The sequence below is a fragment of the Syngnathus acus genome, chromosome 21 (assembly GCF_901709675.1).
Source record: "Syngnathus acus chromosome 21, fSynAcu1.2, whole genome shotgun sequence".
In the NCBI taxonomy this organism is placed as follows: domain Eukaryota; kingdom Metazoa; phylum Chordata; class Actinopteri; order Syngnathiformes; family Syngnathidae; genus Syngnathus; species Syngnathus acus.
This window is the reverse complement of record NC_051105.1, coordinates 5,845,491-5,861,852: the sequence shown is the minus strand read 5'-3', so window position 1 is coordinate 5,861,852 and position 16,362 is coordinate 5,845,491. Positions and strand designations below refer to the sequence as shown.

Below are 16,362 nucleotides of genomic sequence, written 5' to 3'. Positions count from 1 at the left end.
CACAATCCATTTCATTTGTGTAGATTCCGAAGCTTTATTTCCCATTGGAAATATAATTAAAAAAGGAAATCGAAGTAATCAATTTGAAGGTTAAACTTCCCTTTATGAAATGTAGAAGCAATGTATTCAAATATACAAGTGTAAAAGGAAGTTAACCATTCCGACGGAGAAGTCGAGACCAAAATGCTCTTTACAATATGTTCTGTACGCCTTTGTTCGTCTAAACACAACATTTTGATTAATATTGCGCATGTGGAATATGAATTGAGCTAAAAAATCCACCCGTTTTTACTCATGTATGGGGGCGGCCATTTTGTTATTTGTGGTTGACTAAAAATGACATCACAGCACCTATGATCAGGATAACTGTCACAGCTCAACTGTTTTCTGGGTTTGGTCTTGTTATGCTCGCAAGCTGAGCCCTTAGGCCACAGGTGTCAAACTCAAGGCCCCGGGGCCAGATACGGCCCACCATATCATTTTATGTGGCCCGCGAAGACAAATTGTGCATCAAATTCGTGTGTCATTACTAGAATTGTAAATTGTCTTCACTTTTAATAATATCTTTTGTTTTTTAAATATTTGACCAGTTTTTACTCGTCTGATTTGAAAACGAGTTAATTGTCAGTTTGTTTTGTAGCTTTTACTGTATATAATATGAGGTGCTCATACATTTATTTGGGTTGACAGTCCCTCCGAAAGAAGCTATGACTACAATGCAGCCCGCGAAAAAAATGAATTTGCCTTAGGCAGTGTGATGTCATTTTCAGACTAAATCCCAAACTGGTCGCCAGCCAGTCGCAGTCGCCCTTTAAAAACAACTAAACAGTCTTAATTGAATGACAAAGGTCACACGTGGAGCACAGGTCTAAAAAGAACTTAACTACTGCAAATGGTAGCACTGAAAACAATAAATCAGCCTGTCGCAACTTGTGATGAATTACTAAGACGATAGTAATGCATCACGTCAGTACCATGATGTGACCTGAATAGGAAAGAATGAAGCACAAAATAAAAATCCAGGGGGGCACATAATAACATTAGTCATAAGTCGTACTAATTGGCTATCACCAGCGGTACCCGGGCGGCGGTGTGTGATTTCACACGTTCTTTGTGTTCTCAAAAAGGAATCTACTGAAAAGACACCCACACACAAGGCGACCACTTGCAGGAACAGATGGCGATATCACTGTGAAATGACAAATATAGCATAACACATTGAAGTGAATCATTAAAGTTGGTTGAATGTGCGTATCGTCGGAAAGCGAGATATTTTCAACATTCGTCGGAAAAAAATAGTTCCAGCGTGTTCTGTATATTTGTCTGTTGAATTCATGCATCACCAAACTTTTTCTCCCCGTTGAACTCTTCAACCGCCTTTTATCTTTCTCATTGTTTCACACCTACACCAGAGACACAATAAACAATTCAATATGGACCCAACACACTCAGGCTCCCCTTGGAACAAAAAAGGTTATGAGGTTGTTTATTGCCTCGCTGTCGTCTGACATATGACTTCGGACCCCAAGGACGAATGCTAACTCCTGCAACGATGATTTTTCCACACTAGCGTGGTCTTTTTCTTCAGTGGTTTTCAGTCTGGCTTGGGTCTTAGATTGCTTAGCCAATGGCGAGAACTCATCTTGATTTTCCAGAGGCAAGGGCCTAGATTGTTTCTCAAGCAGGCTTTCTAGATGTTAGACTTCAGATGTTTTGTTCAGTGGCATGACCTTTGTATGCTGCTTGAGGGGTCCCACTTCAAATGGTTGAGTTGGTTCCAAGGCCCTGGCTTGGTAGCTTTGCTGTTAGTTTTTGTTCAAATAAGCCACCTTGGTTTTACAAAGGTTAAGGCTAGTGAGGTTTTCTTCATAGTAAGGGTCTTGCTTTCTCCAGTGTAGGTCCTTGGTCTCTTCATGAAGCAACCCTTCATGGTTTTCTATTGAGGCTAAGATTTGCCTTTGATTTTAAATGGAAGCGGTACAGGATACAACCATTTAATGTTGTCGGTTATGTTCTGAATTTTCAATTTTTGGTTTTGGGATGTTTGGCTATGTAGTCCTTGTTTAGTGACTCTCATTATGATTTTGTATCCACATGTTCTTGGTCCCTTATGTCCTCCAATCAGCTCCATCAGCGACTTAGTCTCTTGGCTTGTATTTAGTTGCCTGCTTTCGTTCAGTCATTGTCCTACAGCAGCTTTTGAGATAGGCACAAAAGTACACTGCTGATTTTGAGCTGACATATAATGATAAAAAGAGGAAGATCGTTAGAAGTAGAGAAGCCAGACAATCAACCTTTCCTGAGATCAATTTGCCTGCCAATGCACCCAGTGAGTGCAGCAAAATAACTATTTGGGTCTATGGCAGTGCCGGAAACTGTACCGTCAAGCAAATATATTTTGCCGTTTGTGTAGGATGTGCTCGTATTTGTCAAGATCTCCCTCTATAGTATTTTATGTGTTTTTATATGCTGCCCAGCTGTAGTGTTGTTATGAGCAAGGAAACATCAGAAAACTCCAAGTGGTTTATAATGACAGCACGAGGCTGTTACAGAGATCCTCGAGAAGCTCCAGTGCAAGTCACATGTTTGTTAGTGTCGTCATGCCTACCTGCTCCACTGCTTTTTGTAATTTGATGCTGAGATTTATGTGCAGTGCATCTGGATCAGAGAATGACTTGATTAATGTTTCAGTTAATCCAGTGCGCACTTCTGTCAGATGGATTCCAGAGAGTGGAAACACTGATCAAGATATGTTGGACATCACTATTAAAGGCTTGCTATTCTTCTTCCTCTTTTTTCATTATTCTTATTTTTATTTATTTATTTTTGTATTCATTTTATTTACGTTTTTATTTGTTTTACTTTGCCGTTCTGTACTACGGCTTAAAAAAATCGTACGATGCATATTGAGTATTTCTGCTACCGTTTAGCGCTTTACTATACTGAAGTCAACCTGCTGGGGTTGATATGCTCTCACCTGTTTTCAAGCAGACTTATTATACGCTGACTTATTCCCTGTCATAAATGTAATGGTGCCGGGGGCTGCGGGAAAAAAGATAAGCGCTATGAAAGTGTTTGTGTTTTGACAGAGGATGAAATGAGCAGCCAAGCCTTTCGGAGCATTTTGCCAAATTAAACGACAGTGTAGCGGTACAAATCAACACATTAGGTCTCCGTTTTAAGAAAAGACTTATTCCTCCTTGGCCAAAGTGCCAGTCTCACCCTTAACGGGTGCACACGGGGCCAAGATTATCTTCCGAGAAGCAGCCGTCGAGTTTAATGATGCCGCGGCTCTGCAGCGTCCCGCAGGCGGCCTGCTTCTGTGTTTGCGAGCAGACAGCAAACCAAGCCAACATTTCTGTCCATATCTTGACTGTGAACTCGTTACAAATGCCACAAGTAAAGATCTATCCTTTGCGACTCTTTGCTTTGCGGCATGATTCCTTTTTGATTGAATATGTCACCTGGCTAGAATCACTTAGCAGCATCATTAGTCTTTGGAGAGACTCCATTGTTTCTCTCCCTCAGTCGCTCTCTGTTTGCCAGTCTACAGCATCTCCCTTTGGCTTTGTTGGGAGCTGAAAATGACAAATGATGCTTCACAAATACGCTCTGACGTGTTTCGCTACCCAATGTGAGAATGCCTTTTTTTTTTTTTTCCGGTGGACACACATGAAAAGCTATTTCCGTCCACATGATGATTCTTATGTTTGTATGTCGTTCAAAGACAGGAGGAAAGACCTCTTCCTCTGGTTAGTCTCGGTGTCTGTTAATATTTGAGCTTTATTTAACATATTCATCCTCTGCTGGCTCATTGCCGGTACATGATGTGATTAGTGACACATTTAGAATTTTGTATATAAACATTAAATATGGTGTAAATATGCTACGGCTGTAAAGACCATTAAATATTATGTGTACATGGCAAATGAGAACATTAAATACGATGTTAATACGGAACATAAAATATGATGTAAATATGCTACATTGGAGTTGCATAGATGATTAAATATCATAAAATGTTTAACACTAGAAGTGTATTGAACATTAAATGTGTAGGTATATTAGTTGTGTAAAAACAAGAAATATTATGGATAAATATCATCAATTATAAATGTGTGGATCACGACACTGGAGGTGTCAAATCTTATTTATTGTACATTACAATGATGGTCCCCAACTACCGTGGATATTTGCCAGATGATTTTTACATGGTAAAGTAAAAAAAGAAAAAAATGGACGTCAACAAAAAGTGTTTTGTGAAAGACATAAAGTATCTTGTCAATCCTCAAAACAGTTGCCATCTTTAATATTGATAATTTGTCACATCTTGTTTCTGATTCCCACAGGCATTTGTCGGGAATATCAATTCGGAAGGTGTCATCCAGAACAAACTCTCCCACGCTGTAAGAGCCCGTTTCCTTCGATTCGTCCCCCTCGACTGGAATCCGAGCGGCTGGATAGGCCTCAGAGTGGAAGTCTATGGCTGTTCCTATAGTAAGTACCATTTGCTGTCGATCTGTCTGCATACCAAAAACAACATTTCCTTGCCCCGCCAAAACGCCCAGCATGGCACAGAGCCATCTGCCAATTCTGCAAACACACTAAACGATTCCTTTTTAATCAATTATTAGGCACATTTAATCAATGTGCCTAATGCCCTCGGGTGAGATGTTCTCCGACGCTGAAATCCGCTGCTAAACCAGCAACGATGCTAATGCTTGCCTTTTAATTCTGGATTTTAAAACTCTCATCTTATCTTTGCTGGAAGTTACAAGATAGCAAGGAAATGGGAACAACGCAATTAAGGCCTCACCCTGAAATCATCTTGAGAGTTCCTTCAGCCTGCATTGCGTCAGGCGCCACATACTATTGACATACCTGACACGCTTTAAACAAATGAGGTCTGCTGTGTGACAGGAGATTGATAAGCTCCTCGAGGAAGTGCACTGTGCATGTTAACTTGAGCCTGCTGTGCTATGCAACGGATTATTTCATATTTTACTTCCTTTGTGTATGTACAATGAAAAGCTTTCAGTGTGATGCAGCATAGCCATAAACTCCAACCAATGATGTTAAATTAGTATCTAAAAATTTGCCATTAGAATCCCAGTGAAGGCATTTCTGCCTTTTATGAATGCAGGTATACTTAATGAAGTATCCCATGAGTTCACATGATAACAGTTTTCCACAGTTGTTAAAAAAAACACTTCCTAGGGATCCACTCGAAAATGGGGCAATTAAAAGCAGTGAGCGTGGCGGACAATGTCACAATGAGCAGTTTTATGGCGTCCGGCTGCTTCGCACACACATCGGCGTCAGTGTTAGACAAACATAAACGCTCTCTCGCCATTGTTGCCGCCGCCGCCGCCGTCGTATTCTTCAGATGATCAGGTTCAGCCTTCAAAGGAAAATAAGAACGGTCGGTTTAGCAGAGCTCATCCGCAGTCACATTGTCATGCGCGGCTCGCGTTGCCACGTTAGAGCGTGACGTTTCTCACAAGAAGGATTATGTAAAGGTGACGGCCAAAATGCTGCTTCGCCGCCAATCGATTGTACACTCTATGAACGATGAGGCGTACAAATGATGAGAGAGGATGAGATGCTCTTCTCACCCGCCACGACGTGAGGGAAGACATTTGTGAATTGAAATGTCATTTTTATTGTGAGCGTAACGCTTTGCTTTTTTTTGTGTGGAGCGATCACACTTGTTGCTGTTATTATTGAACACCCCGCGGTGAGCTCAACTGCAGAGACCGTTATCAAACAAAGACCAACAGCGGTTGGCATCAGATTACCTGTAAAGGGAACAAAAAATAAAAAAAAGAGACTTCAATTGCTTGTATACAAACAGTTGGGTCTCCGACTGCCTGAAAACAAACCCATCAAGTGTAATATTAAACAACCAAGTCATTTTGTTGTTATAAGACCTGTTTCTGAAAATGTTTCAATGAATGTGTTGTAATTGCTTCTAAATGGAAAAATAGAATCCAGGTTGTCTTGTTTTGTCAGGGCTTGTTTGTGCTCGTTTTAAGATTTGGGGCAGTCCCTCCTGTGCCTCCTCTACTCGTCAGAGTAATGAAATTTGCACTCGTTATTGAAAAATGTGTCTTTTTGTAATTGAAATATGGTGTGTACAGGGTAGAATAATGAATAATTATATTTGAATGAATTTATTCCACAAATGGAGATGTTATAAAATTATGTATAAATGCATAATGACTCCTTCAGGTAAAATGGAGGATTTTTTTTTTTTTTAAATTTTGATCTTTTTCATTATAAATGTAATTACTCCAAGACTTTGAAAGTACCAACTGAATATTTTGGAAATACTAACATTGGAGATGCATAAAGTTGCTTTCTAAATGCAGACGTGTCAACTTCAGGTCCAGAAAGTAGAAACCCTGACACAGTTTGGCTGTTTCTAGTGTTTCCCCCTCTGCTTAAATGACATCTAACTAACTTAGAAAAAAAACTTTAAAAAAATAATAAAATACTGTGCTATATTCAATAAAAAAAAATAAAAAAATCTGCTTGCCATCAGGAAGGCCGGTATTCCCAATGCATATACTTTTTTAAAAAACTGTTGAGAGAAAACAAAAGATGAAAAATGACTTACCCTGATTTATCATCATTACTGTAGCAAGTAAACATAAACACTCAAACTCATTGAAAATTGTTCACAACGGATTTTAGAAACTACAAACACTCCAATCGCAAGCCCCCAATGTATTTTTGGTGACCAATCCCACAATCATTCGGGCTGTACTCCAGCTTCGCTGCAACCCTGAACAGAATAAATGGAATAAAATTGCCGTTTGTATTGCACTATTAATATTTCGTCCCTGGCTACGCTACACAAGTGGACTAAAATGGCGCATCTACTTTTTGGCCTGGCGATCAATCCAGGATGTTGTCCGCCCACAGTCATCTGGGATAGACTCCAGTTTTCCCGCAACACTGAACAGGATAAACAGTAGAAATTTGATGTCTGTATCAAGATATTGATGTTAGGTGTACCTGTGCAGTCATGCGGTCCTGTTTTTTATTTGATTCATCGTAATTGTTGTAATTAGGACTCCCCTGGAAGCGGGACTAACTTCATCCAAGCCAGTTACTCTGATTAGTTTCTTTGGACGTGTAAAGAAACAGCTTGTTAGAAAATATTATGTTTGTTCCGTTTTTTGGAGCATATGTTTTTATTCTCGCGCCTCTGCGGAGAAAGCCGACTGTGGCGAGCCACAGGCGTAGTTGCTTGCATAGCATTAGTTTGTATTTATGGAGCACACCGTAGTGCTCCAGGCAACACAAAGTGCTTCACAGATCACAAAACAAACAGGAGTGGTATAAAACAAACAAGGGGCCTGCAGAGTTAAAGCACACGGTTGAGGAACAAGTTGTGCTTTTTCGCTATGTGTGTCATGTTGCTTTCCGCGCCATTGTGCCCCTTCAGGAGATAAGCGGCGGGTCCTGCGACTGCATGCCCCCCGCCTCAAGGGAGACATGAACATTAACACAGATAATGACCGATTCGTTTGCCCCACAGCCACTGCATATTGGAATCATTTTTCACAGGCCACACTGTAGTGGACCATGCGGGCATTCTGACACTAAAATAGATTTTTTTTTTTTTTTCTCTGAGACAATAGGAAAGTTTTGCACAGATACACACGCAACTATTTTACACACTGTTAAGACTAAATGGCATAAAAATGGGCCTTCTCGAGCCACATATTGAATTCTTAAAATTGTTAATGAGCTTTAAAAATAACAATGTCTGGATGAATTTCCAACTGAGATCATTTTGACTGCAGTCCACATCTCATTGTCATGTTTTTGTGCGCCGTCACACTGATGCAAGCATTGCTCTGTTCCCCCCCCCCTTTCAGAATCCTACGTGGCTGACTTTGATGGCAGAAGCTCCTTGCTGTATCGATTTAACCAAAAGTCCATGTCCACCGTGAAAGATGTCATCTCGCTGCTGTTTAAGAGTCAGCAGGCTAACGGGGTTTTACTGCACGGAGAGGGCCAGAGAGGCGACTACATCACTCTGGAGCTCCATCGGGGGAAACTGGACCTCTACCTCAACTTAGGTGATGCATATTTTGTGCTTTAAACTGAAAGGAAGACTTGAATACCATTTGCCACCTGCTGTATGGGGACATATTCTGTCTTTTACATTTCGTTAGCAAAGTGGCAGTTTTGTGTTTTCCTTTATAAAATACAAAAGTGGGGAGCTTCCAATGTGGAGTAAAAATATGTTGATTGGAAAATATGTTCCAACATACTCGAAAACACATTAAAACATATTTAAATACGCTCGAATGTACTCTGATGGAATGGTAACCCATACCAAAACATTAACTCATCCCCAGTACAAATCTTTGACGTTTACTCTCGTCAATGGGAGTGAATGATTTAATAACCGTGCATTTGCGTTTTGCTGTTGACTTAAATTACTGGTTCAATTTGTTAAGCACTGTATGTATTCTTCTGTCTTTTTATAAGGCTCCATAAGGCAAAAGTGACATATTTGTGATATGGGAATTGCAAGGTAACTCTGGATATGATATTGTCATGATGTTTTGACCAGCGGCGACACCACTATCCTGTCTCATCTGGAAGGATTTGCGCTTTGGAACCGTAGGGTTTAAGTCGAGTCTCACAGCGGTCAAAAAATATTGCACCAATATGTTTGATAGATGGGAGTGTGCTTCCAAGATATTGTCGAGGTTCCCTTGAGCAAGGCACTGTTTGTGCACCTCTTCATTCTGATATCCCCCCCCTTGCATGCTTGAGTGTGTCAGATTTGATTCTCTGAGTGGAGTGCAACACAAATTAAACAGCAGCGTATATTGGATTAAATTGGATTAATATTTCTACATACATTTATATATTTACATACTATATATACTTCATTAATTGATATAGACTGCAATTGGCTGGCAAACTGTTTTGCCCAAATTCAAGTGGGATAAGCTCCAACTCACCAATCATTTTCAAAATTGGCTTGATGGCTAAATCAATGCGTATCGTACAGTGTAATTTGTCAAGTTAACATTTTTTGGGATAGGCCAAATAAACATCGCGTTGATAGGGCTATGTCCCAAACACAGACACTATTGATCCATCACAATTTTGACAATTTGTCTCACATCACAGCAGGCAAGTGTACAATTAACATTTTTGGTTCACATCCATATACTTAGATACGGATAAACACACAATTAAGAAATGAAATAAAATCAAAGCATGAAAAATAAAAATAAAAACAATTGGACAGTAAGTGTCTCACCGCAGGGAGCTTTCTCTGTAAAACCAGAAATAATTTGTAACCCTAATTAAGACCGACACTGTACGTCCTACCACCTGTGAAAAAGGTCATTAAAACAACAAATCTTTTAGAATGTTTGTTTTTACATGATCTAATTGCTCACATATAATTCTTGAGTTGGTGTCATGGGGGCTCTCGACCTCACTCGCACATTTTGGACTTACCTACCAACACCCCCTGCTGTTTTCCCAGACGACAGCCGTCCGAGGTTGAGCGCCCCCCGCATTGCCGTCACGGTGGGCAGTCTTTTGGATGACCAGCATTGGCACGCCGTGCACGTGGAGCGCTTCAACAAGCACGTCAACCTCACAGTGGACGCCCACACTCACCACTTCCAAACCCAAGGGGAGGCCTACTCGCTGGAGGTGGACTATGAGGTGAGCAAATTAGCATCAAGTGGCCCGAATCGGTTTGTAAAATGGAGTGCACTTGATGCATTTATTCCGTAAGCAGAGCAGTGGAAACACCACGCATGTGAGAAGTGCTTGGTCTTACCTCTCTGGCACCGCAGAGACAAAAAAATAATAATAAAAGCCCAACATTTAATAGTGGAGGAAATGTATAAAGTATGGATTGAACACCTCCATGCTCCTTCTGCATTATGCATGCGAGTGCATATTCAGGATCCCTTTAAAGCCTCCTGCTTTTAAAAGTAGTCAGCCGGACATAATGCTTTCAACTCATGCAGCTAGCATTAATTAGCGGGCCAAAGCTGATAAAATCTCAACTGTTAAAAAGAGACGTTTCAACCGGGCACGCCGCGCAAGAACTGGCGGGCATAAGTAATGGCTCAATTCCTGAAAACCTTACCTTTTAATGACCACATACTCCATCCCATTAATAATCAGACGCTGGAACGGGAACAGCCTTCCCGGAAAGCCTCTGCCAAACGGCCGTGGGATTTGTTTTGCAGGGAGCCGCAACGTCTAAGTGAGCTTGGCTTGCATTCCGCAGTTTTAGAGATACGAGTTCGGAAGTGTTGAGCTTTCAGTTAAGTTCTTGGAACGCCTTTTCGGGTGTTCTCTTTAGGGGAAAGCGACTTGTAATAACTCGGAAAATCTTAAAAGTACGTTTTTAAACATGCATGTGATCAGTCTGAGGATCCTCCGCCTCTTCTGTTAAACCCTTCTCTCCAGTTTTGCCCTCAACCCCAAAAGCCCAAATCAAAGCATTTCTTTACCATATCTTTGTCACAGCTGAGCTTCGGTGGAATCCCGCTTCCTGGAAAACCCGGCACGTTTCTCAGGAAGAACTTCCATGGATGCATGGAGAACCTTTACTACAATGGTATCAATATCATCGATCTGGCCAAACGACGCAAACCACAGATACACACTGTGGTAAGTTTGGGAATTTTTCTTCCTGCAAATATTTTGTTGTTTATGTTGTTCCCATTATTATTATTATTATTATTATTATTATTATTATTATTATTATTATTACAAACTCATTTGCCAAACATCGATTTGTGATTGTGAAGATTTGTCATGAAAGAAATTCTAGGAAGAAAATTGGATGGAGGAATCCATAAAGCGGCCATCATTTCCAACGCGATGAAGAGATTTGGAGTGTCCGATAATCAGACAGTAACCCCTGCAAACCTTCGCACAAAATCTCGCCCTCACCAACCCTCGCCCTTTAAAGTGTGATTGGGGCATTAAAAGACCTTTACTGACAACAAAAGCAGGGAGGCGGAGAGAGAGAGAGAGAGCAGCTGCCATGATGGGAGCTGTAATGGAATTTCAATGGGACAATCTCCCTGAGGTTGATGGAGGGGAATCTCATTGCGAGTCAAGGAGCTGTGATTGCTCTGCACTGCCCTGCGGGCGCCGATAAGGCCTCGGCCCACTCCACGGCCGCCACTCGCCCTGTCCCGAACATGATGCCTGCTTGCACTGTGCAGGTTGAACCCCAGTTTAAATTTAACTCATTTGACTCCATGGGCAATAAATGAAGTCATTTCTGGCCCATCTGGAGGGATTTTAAAGTCACTTCTGTGAGGTTTTTCATGTAATTGTCGAGAGTTTTACTGATATCATTCAGGTGACTTTCTGGGAAGTGCTAATCAGAAGACAACCTTGACGCCACTTGACATGTGAGCATGCATTTATATCACTTTTTTTTTTTTTTTTTTACTACAAAAATTCTTGAAAAACAAGGATAAACCACCAACAAGCGTTTTCCTGATTTAACTCCACCCACATGCCCAAAAATGTAAAAAATTGGAAGAGTTTGAGTTCTGTATCAGATTGTCATGATGAAAAAGGAGCTGAAAGGCGAGTTTCTGCATTTACCGGGTGATCTTTGTTCCTACCCTCACCTGTCTTTACGAGCTGTTGGCCATGGCCGAAAGAACAAGATCACAGATACAAGCAGCCGAAATGAGTTTCCTCCACGGGGTTGCCGGGCTCTCCCTTAGGGATAGGCTGAGACGTTTGATCACGTGGGCGGGGCTTTGAGTTGTACCGCTGCTCTTCCATATCAAAGTGAGCTGGATATGGTGGCTTGGTCACCCAGCCACCCTAACCCAAATGCTTAAAGGATGCATTGTAGAATTTGTACTTGTGTGTTATTGGCTTTTCATCACACTGTTTAGAAATAATTATTTCGGTGTGTTAGTAATTAATACTCAACATGCATTGCTGTTATTGCAATTATCACTTTTGGCTATCAATGTCTCATGTGTCATTGAAAACTGCTAATTGCAGAGCTTGGCTTGATCCGTTCAAACATGTTTAGTGGGCTGATTTCATGCTATTTATCAATTTATTTTACGTAGAGGCGTGAAAATTGCGTAGAGGCCTGTGGACCGGGAATTTGACATGCTATAGATCCTTGGGATGTTTGACCAAAATGTTTTATAAAGATATGGGGGAACTGTTTAAAATTGGAATTACAAAAACATGTCTTTTTAGAAGTTACCTGCTGAGGATCATTTCAATTCTTGCTAGCCAAAACAGCAGCACCTACAGGTTGGGTTTTATATTATTCAAAAAAACCTCTCCACATTCTTATTTTCTCTTGGGAAAAGAAACGAAACAAAAAAGATAAATGTAATTTTGTCACTTTTTATAGATGCTGTTGTTAATACATGGTCATTAGAGAGTGTTCTGATGAGTCCATTAAGCACAACAGCAGCAGGCAAGGGAAAAAAAATCTCTCAGATGAATCAAAATGTGGAGACTCACTTGGTGCTGCTGTAAACGACTTCCCTGCACAGTATTACAGATGATCTTACGTTATGTGAAGATGGCTTCTTTGATGATGATTACCGTTTCAGCAGACTGACGTTGCGGTGTTCTGTGTGTCCATGTTTATGCTCCGGGGAACTATGTGACTTTTATGTCTCTCCCAGTTGACTCGTTTCTCTGTATGGCCAAAAATATAGTTTTATTTGTATTTTACAATTGAAGGCTTCTTCCCGACGCCCAATATGCAGTTGAGGAAAGGAAGTTCCCCAGTCACAATGTAATGATAGCTAGAATGTCACTGAACAGAAATATCATGTCTCTGTGTATTTGTGTTTTTTTTTTTTGTCTATCTGGCTAGTAGACAACTTTCCGGTTCATCAACAAAGAGTGCTCTTATGATTTCAATACGAGGTTATTTGGTTTGTGTTCTGCTCTGTTAGCAGCAATTATATAGAGGCCTCTGCTTACCCTGAAATTATTTGCTCGATATTTTTCACCCCAACTTGGAGGATAATATCGGGTCCAATTAGCACGTTCTGAGAATGACGAAGGTGTTGTGGTTGTGAGGGTTGCACCTGGACAAACCATTTTGGCAAATTAGCGGGAGATGTGACAGCTTTAAATGAGATGGTGTTACCAGAAAAGATCAGAGTTGGATTAGTAAAACCAATTAACTACATTAGAGAACAAGAAATGTGTCAAAATGTCAGCTTTTACAAAGATAATCATGCTTCAGTCTTGATGGACAATTAAAATGAATTCTTCATAAAGTGCTTTAATTTCATTTGAATGTTTTATCCATCACTTGGGAAATGAGTTAGTATCATCAGAGCCTTTTATCTATATTTGGTAGCTATAAAAAAAAAAAATATGTACCTGTTCTTTGGATGGGGGAAAGACATCACATTGGGAGGTGAACAAATGTTAAGAATAACAGTTGAAAAAAATTATTTCAAGCAAATTTTGTGTCATTTTGCAAAGAGATCTGTATATGAAATGCCGACCTGGCTGGTGTAGCACTAGCATGCAGTGAATAATCTATTGTCCATACAGCCCACTGAGTACGCTGCGTATCCACCAGACTTCACAAAAGGGAATAATAATATTCCACAATAAGTCTTAGATTTATGATGACATAAAAGTGTCACGATTTTGCACCAAAGGCGTACAACTCTACTGTCTGCTATTCCACCGCAACAGTTAGATCATAATTATATGGTGAGTGAGAGGAATCCAACTGACTTCCCAAAAGTCTCGGATTTATGATGTTTCAAATGTGTCAGACCTTGTATCAAAGCTGATTCGCTGAAACGGTTGGAGTTTAATTATTTTGGTCTGGGTGAGAGAAAGGTTTCACAGGCGGTTCTTTAGCCATATGTTCCGTGCCCGAGCATGTCAACTTGATTTCCATACAAATAGAATTCAGTCTCACATGAGACACGCTGTCCTAAAAAGAGGCGTAAATTGGTGCCTGTGTCACACTCCAGGGCAACGTGACCTTCTCGTGCTCGCAGCCCCAGCTGGCGGCTTGTACCTTCCTGAGCGCCAACAGCAGCTTCCTGACACTTCCGTCAACGGCAACGGGGGCGTCTGCCACCGGGGGCTTCTCCGCCCGCTTCCACTTCCGCACGTGGAACACCGAGGGGCTACTGCTGTCGGCGCCGCTCGGCTCGAGGCCCCGGAGATCAGAGTTGCGGATCCACGATGGCCGGCTGCAGCTGACCCTGCACGACTCCGGGCGCGAGTCAGAGGAGGTCTCGCCAGGTGAGCGGAAAGGTGACACGCAAACAGAATTTAATCAGCTTGTAAAAGAGTGCCCTGGAAATAACATCAATTGCCGTACGCTCGTTGCCGCCTTGAGGAGCGGAAAGACAGAACAAATAACTCTTTGGCTGCCATCTCATTGGTTCCCTTGCAGATTACACAGTCAATGATGGATTGTGGCATTCCGTGAGTCTGGAGATGAGCAATTTCCTCATTCGTCTGACGGTGGACAGCGAGCCGCCGTCTGAGATGGAACTGTCGGCCGCGCTTGAATCCAGACGCAACTTTTACTTTGGAGGTTGGTGTGCATGAGGCTTTTTTTTTTTACCCCCCTCTGCATAGACCTTTTCAAAACATTAGTCAACAAAAAGCTCCAAGGTACCTTTGTTGTGAGTGACTGCTATTGACCTTGGGGCTCTTAGAGCAAAATAAGAGTCAGAAAAATGGAACAAAAGATCATTGGAGGCAAACTAGTATGGAGCACATGCAGCACTACGAAAACTGACAAAACATTTAGGCAGTGGTGAGTCAAAGTCAGGCTTTTCCAGAGTAGTTGACTTGGAGCTTCGCCAATGGTTAGCGGTTTACGTTTCTCATGATAAAAGACAACTGCCATTAATCCCAGCTAAAAATCAACTTACCTGCTGAAATGTAAATTAAAGCTTCCATTCCGAGAAAGTTGTATCTCATCTGACATGTCACATTCAAAGTAACATGAGAGAGAAGAAAGCTAAAATCATTCAAGGCTCCATCTTCTGCCACCCGGAAGTAGGCCTCCATGTGATATTATGGTGAAAATGTCTTCAGCGCAAATAAAACATGTCTTTTCCTTCCAGGCTGCCCCACTGCCGACTGTCCGTCTCCGAACTTCCAGGGCTGCATGCAGCTCATCTTCATCAACGGTCAGCCAGTGAATCTCAGCCATGTGCAGCAAGGCATGCTGGGAAACTTCAACCACCTTCACTTTGACACGTGTGCCATCACAGACAGGTAGGGGACTCGTTTTAATTTCTCAAATAATGACCTCCACTCGCCATCCACTTGGAACAAATAAACACAACATCCCGAATAGGCACCTCCTCCTTTTTCCCACAGGAACGTGAAAACAAGTCTTTAGTCTAATTACCGATTTTTCACACACTGTTAACTAAGCCCATTTCCACTCCAATCAAAACAGCCGCACCTACTGAGGAACCTAGACAGACCCTGAGATGAGCATTACCTTGCCACATGTTGCGGATTGAGTTAAATGTACACTATTATTACTTAGGATCTGCTTTCATGTCGAGACAGCTTCTTAAACGAGAATCAGCATTCAATTAGACTTTAATGTGTGGTTGTGCAGTCATGTTGTGTGTGTCCGTGTTTATGCCCCTGGCCAGTGCAGATTCTTGCTGTTTTCATAAATTGTTTACAATTATTTTTTTGAACTTTGGTCTTATGTAATAAATAGGATGGGCACTGGAATGTTTTCTCTATGATTAAGATCATTTGACTTTAATCCTACAGTATCTTTGGTTCATTTTTTTTCAGGCCTATAATTGTCTAAAAAAAGAGTTTGATGCTAAATGTTGCTTTGGCATACACGTTTGGTACCTGATCCTTCAGTGGGGATTTTCCTGATTGAATCCACCTTAAACCACCACTAACATGTCGCAATTATGAAATATATCATATAACCACAAGCAACCATGTCCGGTACATCATCAGGAGCAGTTGCCAATCAATAATTTTCCAACATGAGCTGAATACAAGAAATATAAATTCTTCATAGGCAACAGAAATATTGATTGATGTGTACAAGATCGCTACAGACGTGTTTTGCGAGTCAAAGTTGGTTCTAAGCTTTCTGACCAACCAAACAGAAGATCAAAAAATGGCCCTGGTTGGCACTGCAGGGGTTAATTTGTCATCTGATTGGTGAAAGAAAACCAACCCATGGCCAATAGAGCTTAAATTACATTGGTCAGCACTACAGGTTCTGAAGGGCAAATGAGACTGACAGGGCAGCACATACTGAAATAAAGAAATAAATAAATATACAAATAGTGTTGCGCCTCAACACACCTCCCC

General features: G+C 41.2%; 1 protein-coding gene across 1 annotated transcript in view; it reads left to right on the top strand.

The window, feature by feature from the left end:
• Positions 1-16,362, top strand: part of LOC119115157 (contactin-associated protein-like 5) — a 63,890-nt gene that overhangs the window by 21,020 nt on the left and 26,508 nt on the right. Inside the window, exons 4-10 of the mRNA XM_037239427.1 lie at positions 4,350-4,497; positions 7,890-8,093; positions 9,527-9,711; positions 10,531-10,674; positions 14,013-14,289; positions 14,444-14,587; positions 15,126-15,279. Of these exons, the coding sequence (XP_037095322.1) occupies positions 4,350-4,497; positions 7,890-8,093; positions 9,527-9,711; positions 10,531-10,674; positions 14,013-14,289; positions 14,444-14,587; positions 15,126-15,279 (1,256 nt within the window). The remainder of the gene's footprint in view (positions 1-4,349; positions 4,498-7,889; positions 8,094-9,526; positions 9,712-10,530; positions 10,675-14,012; positions 14,290-14,443; positions 14,588-15,125; positions 15,280-16,362) is intronic.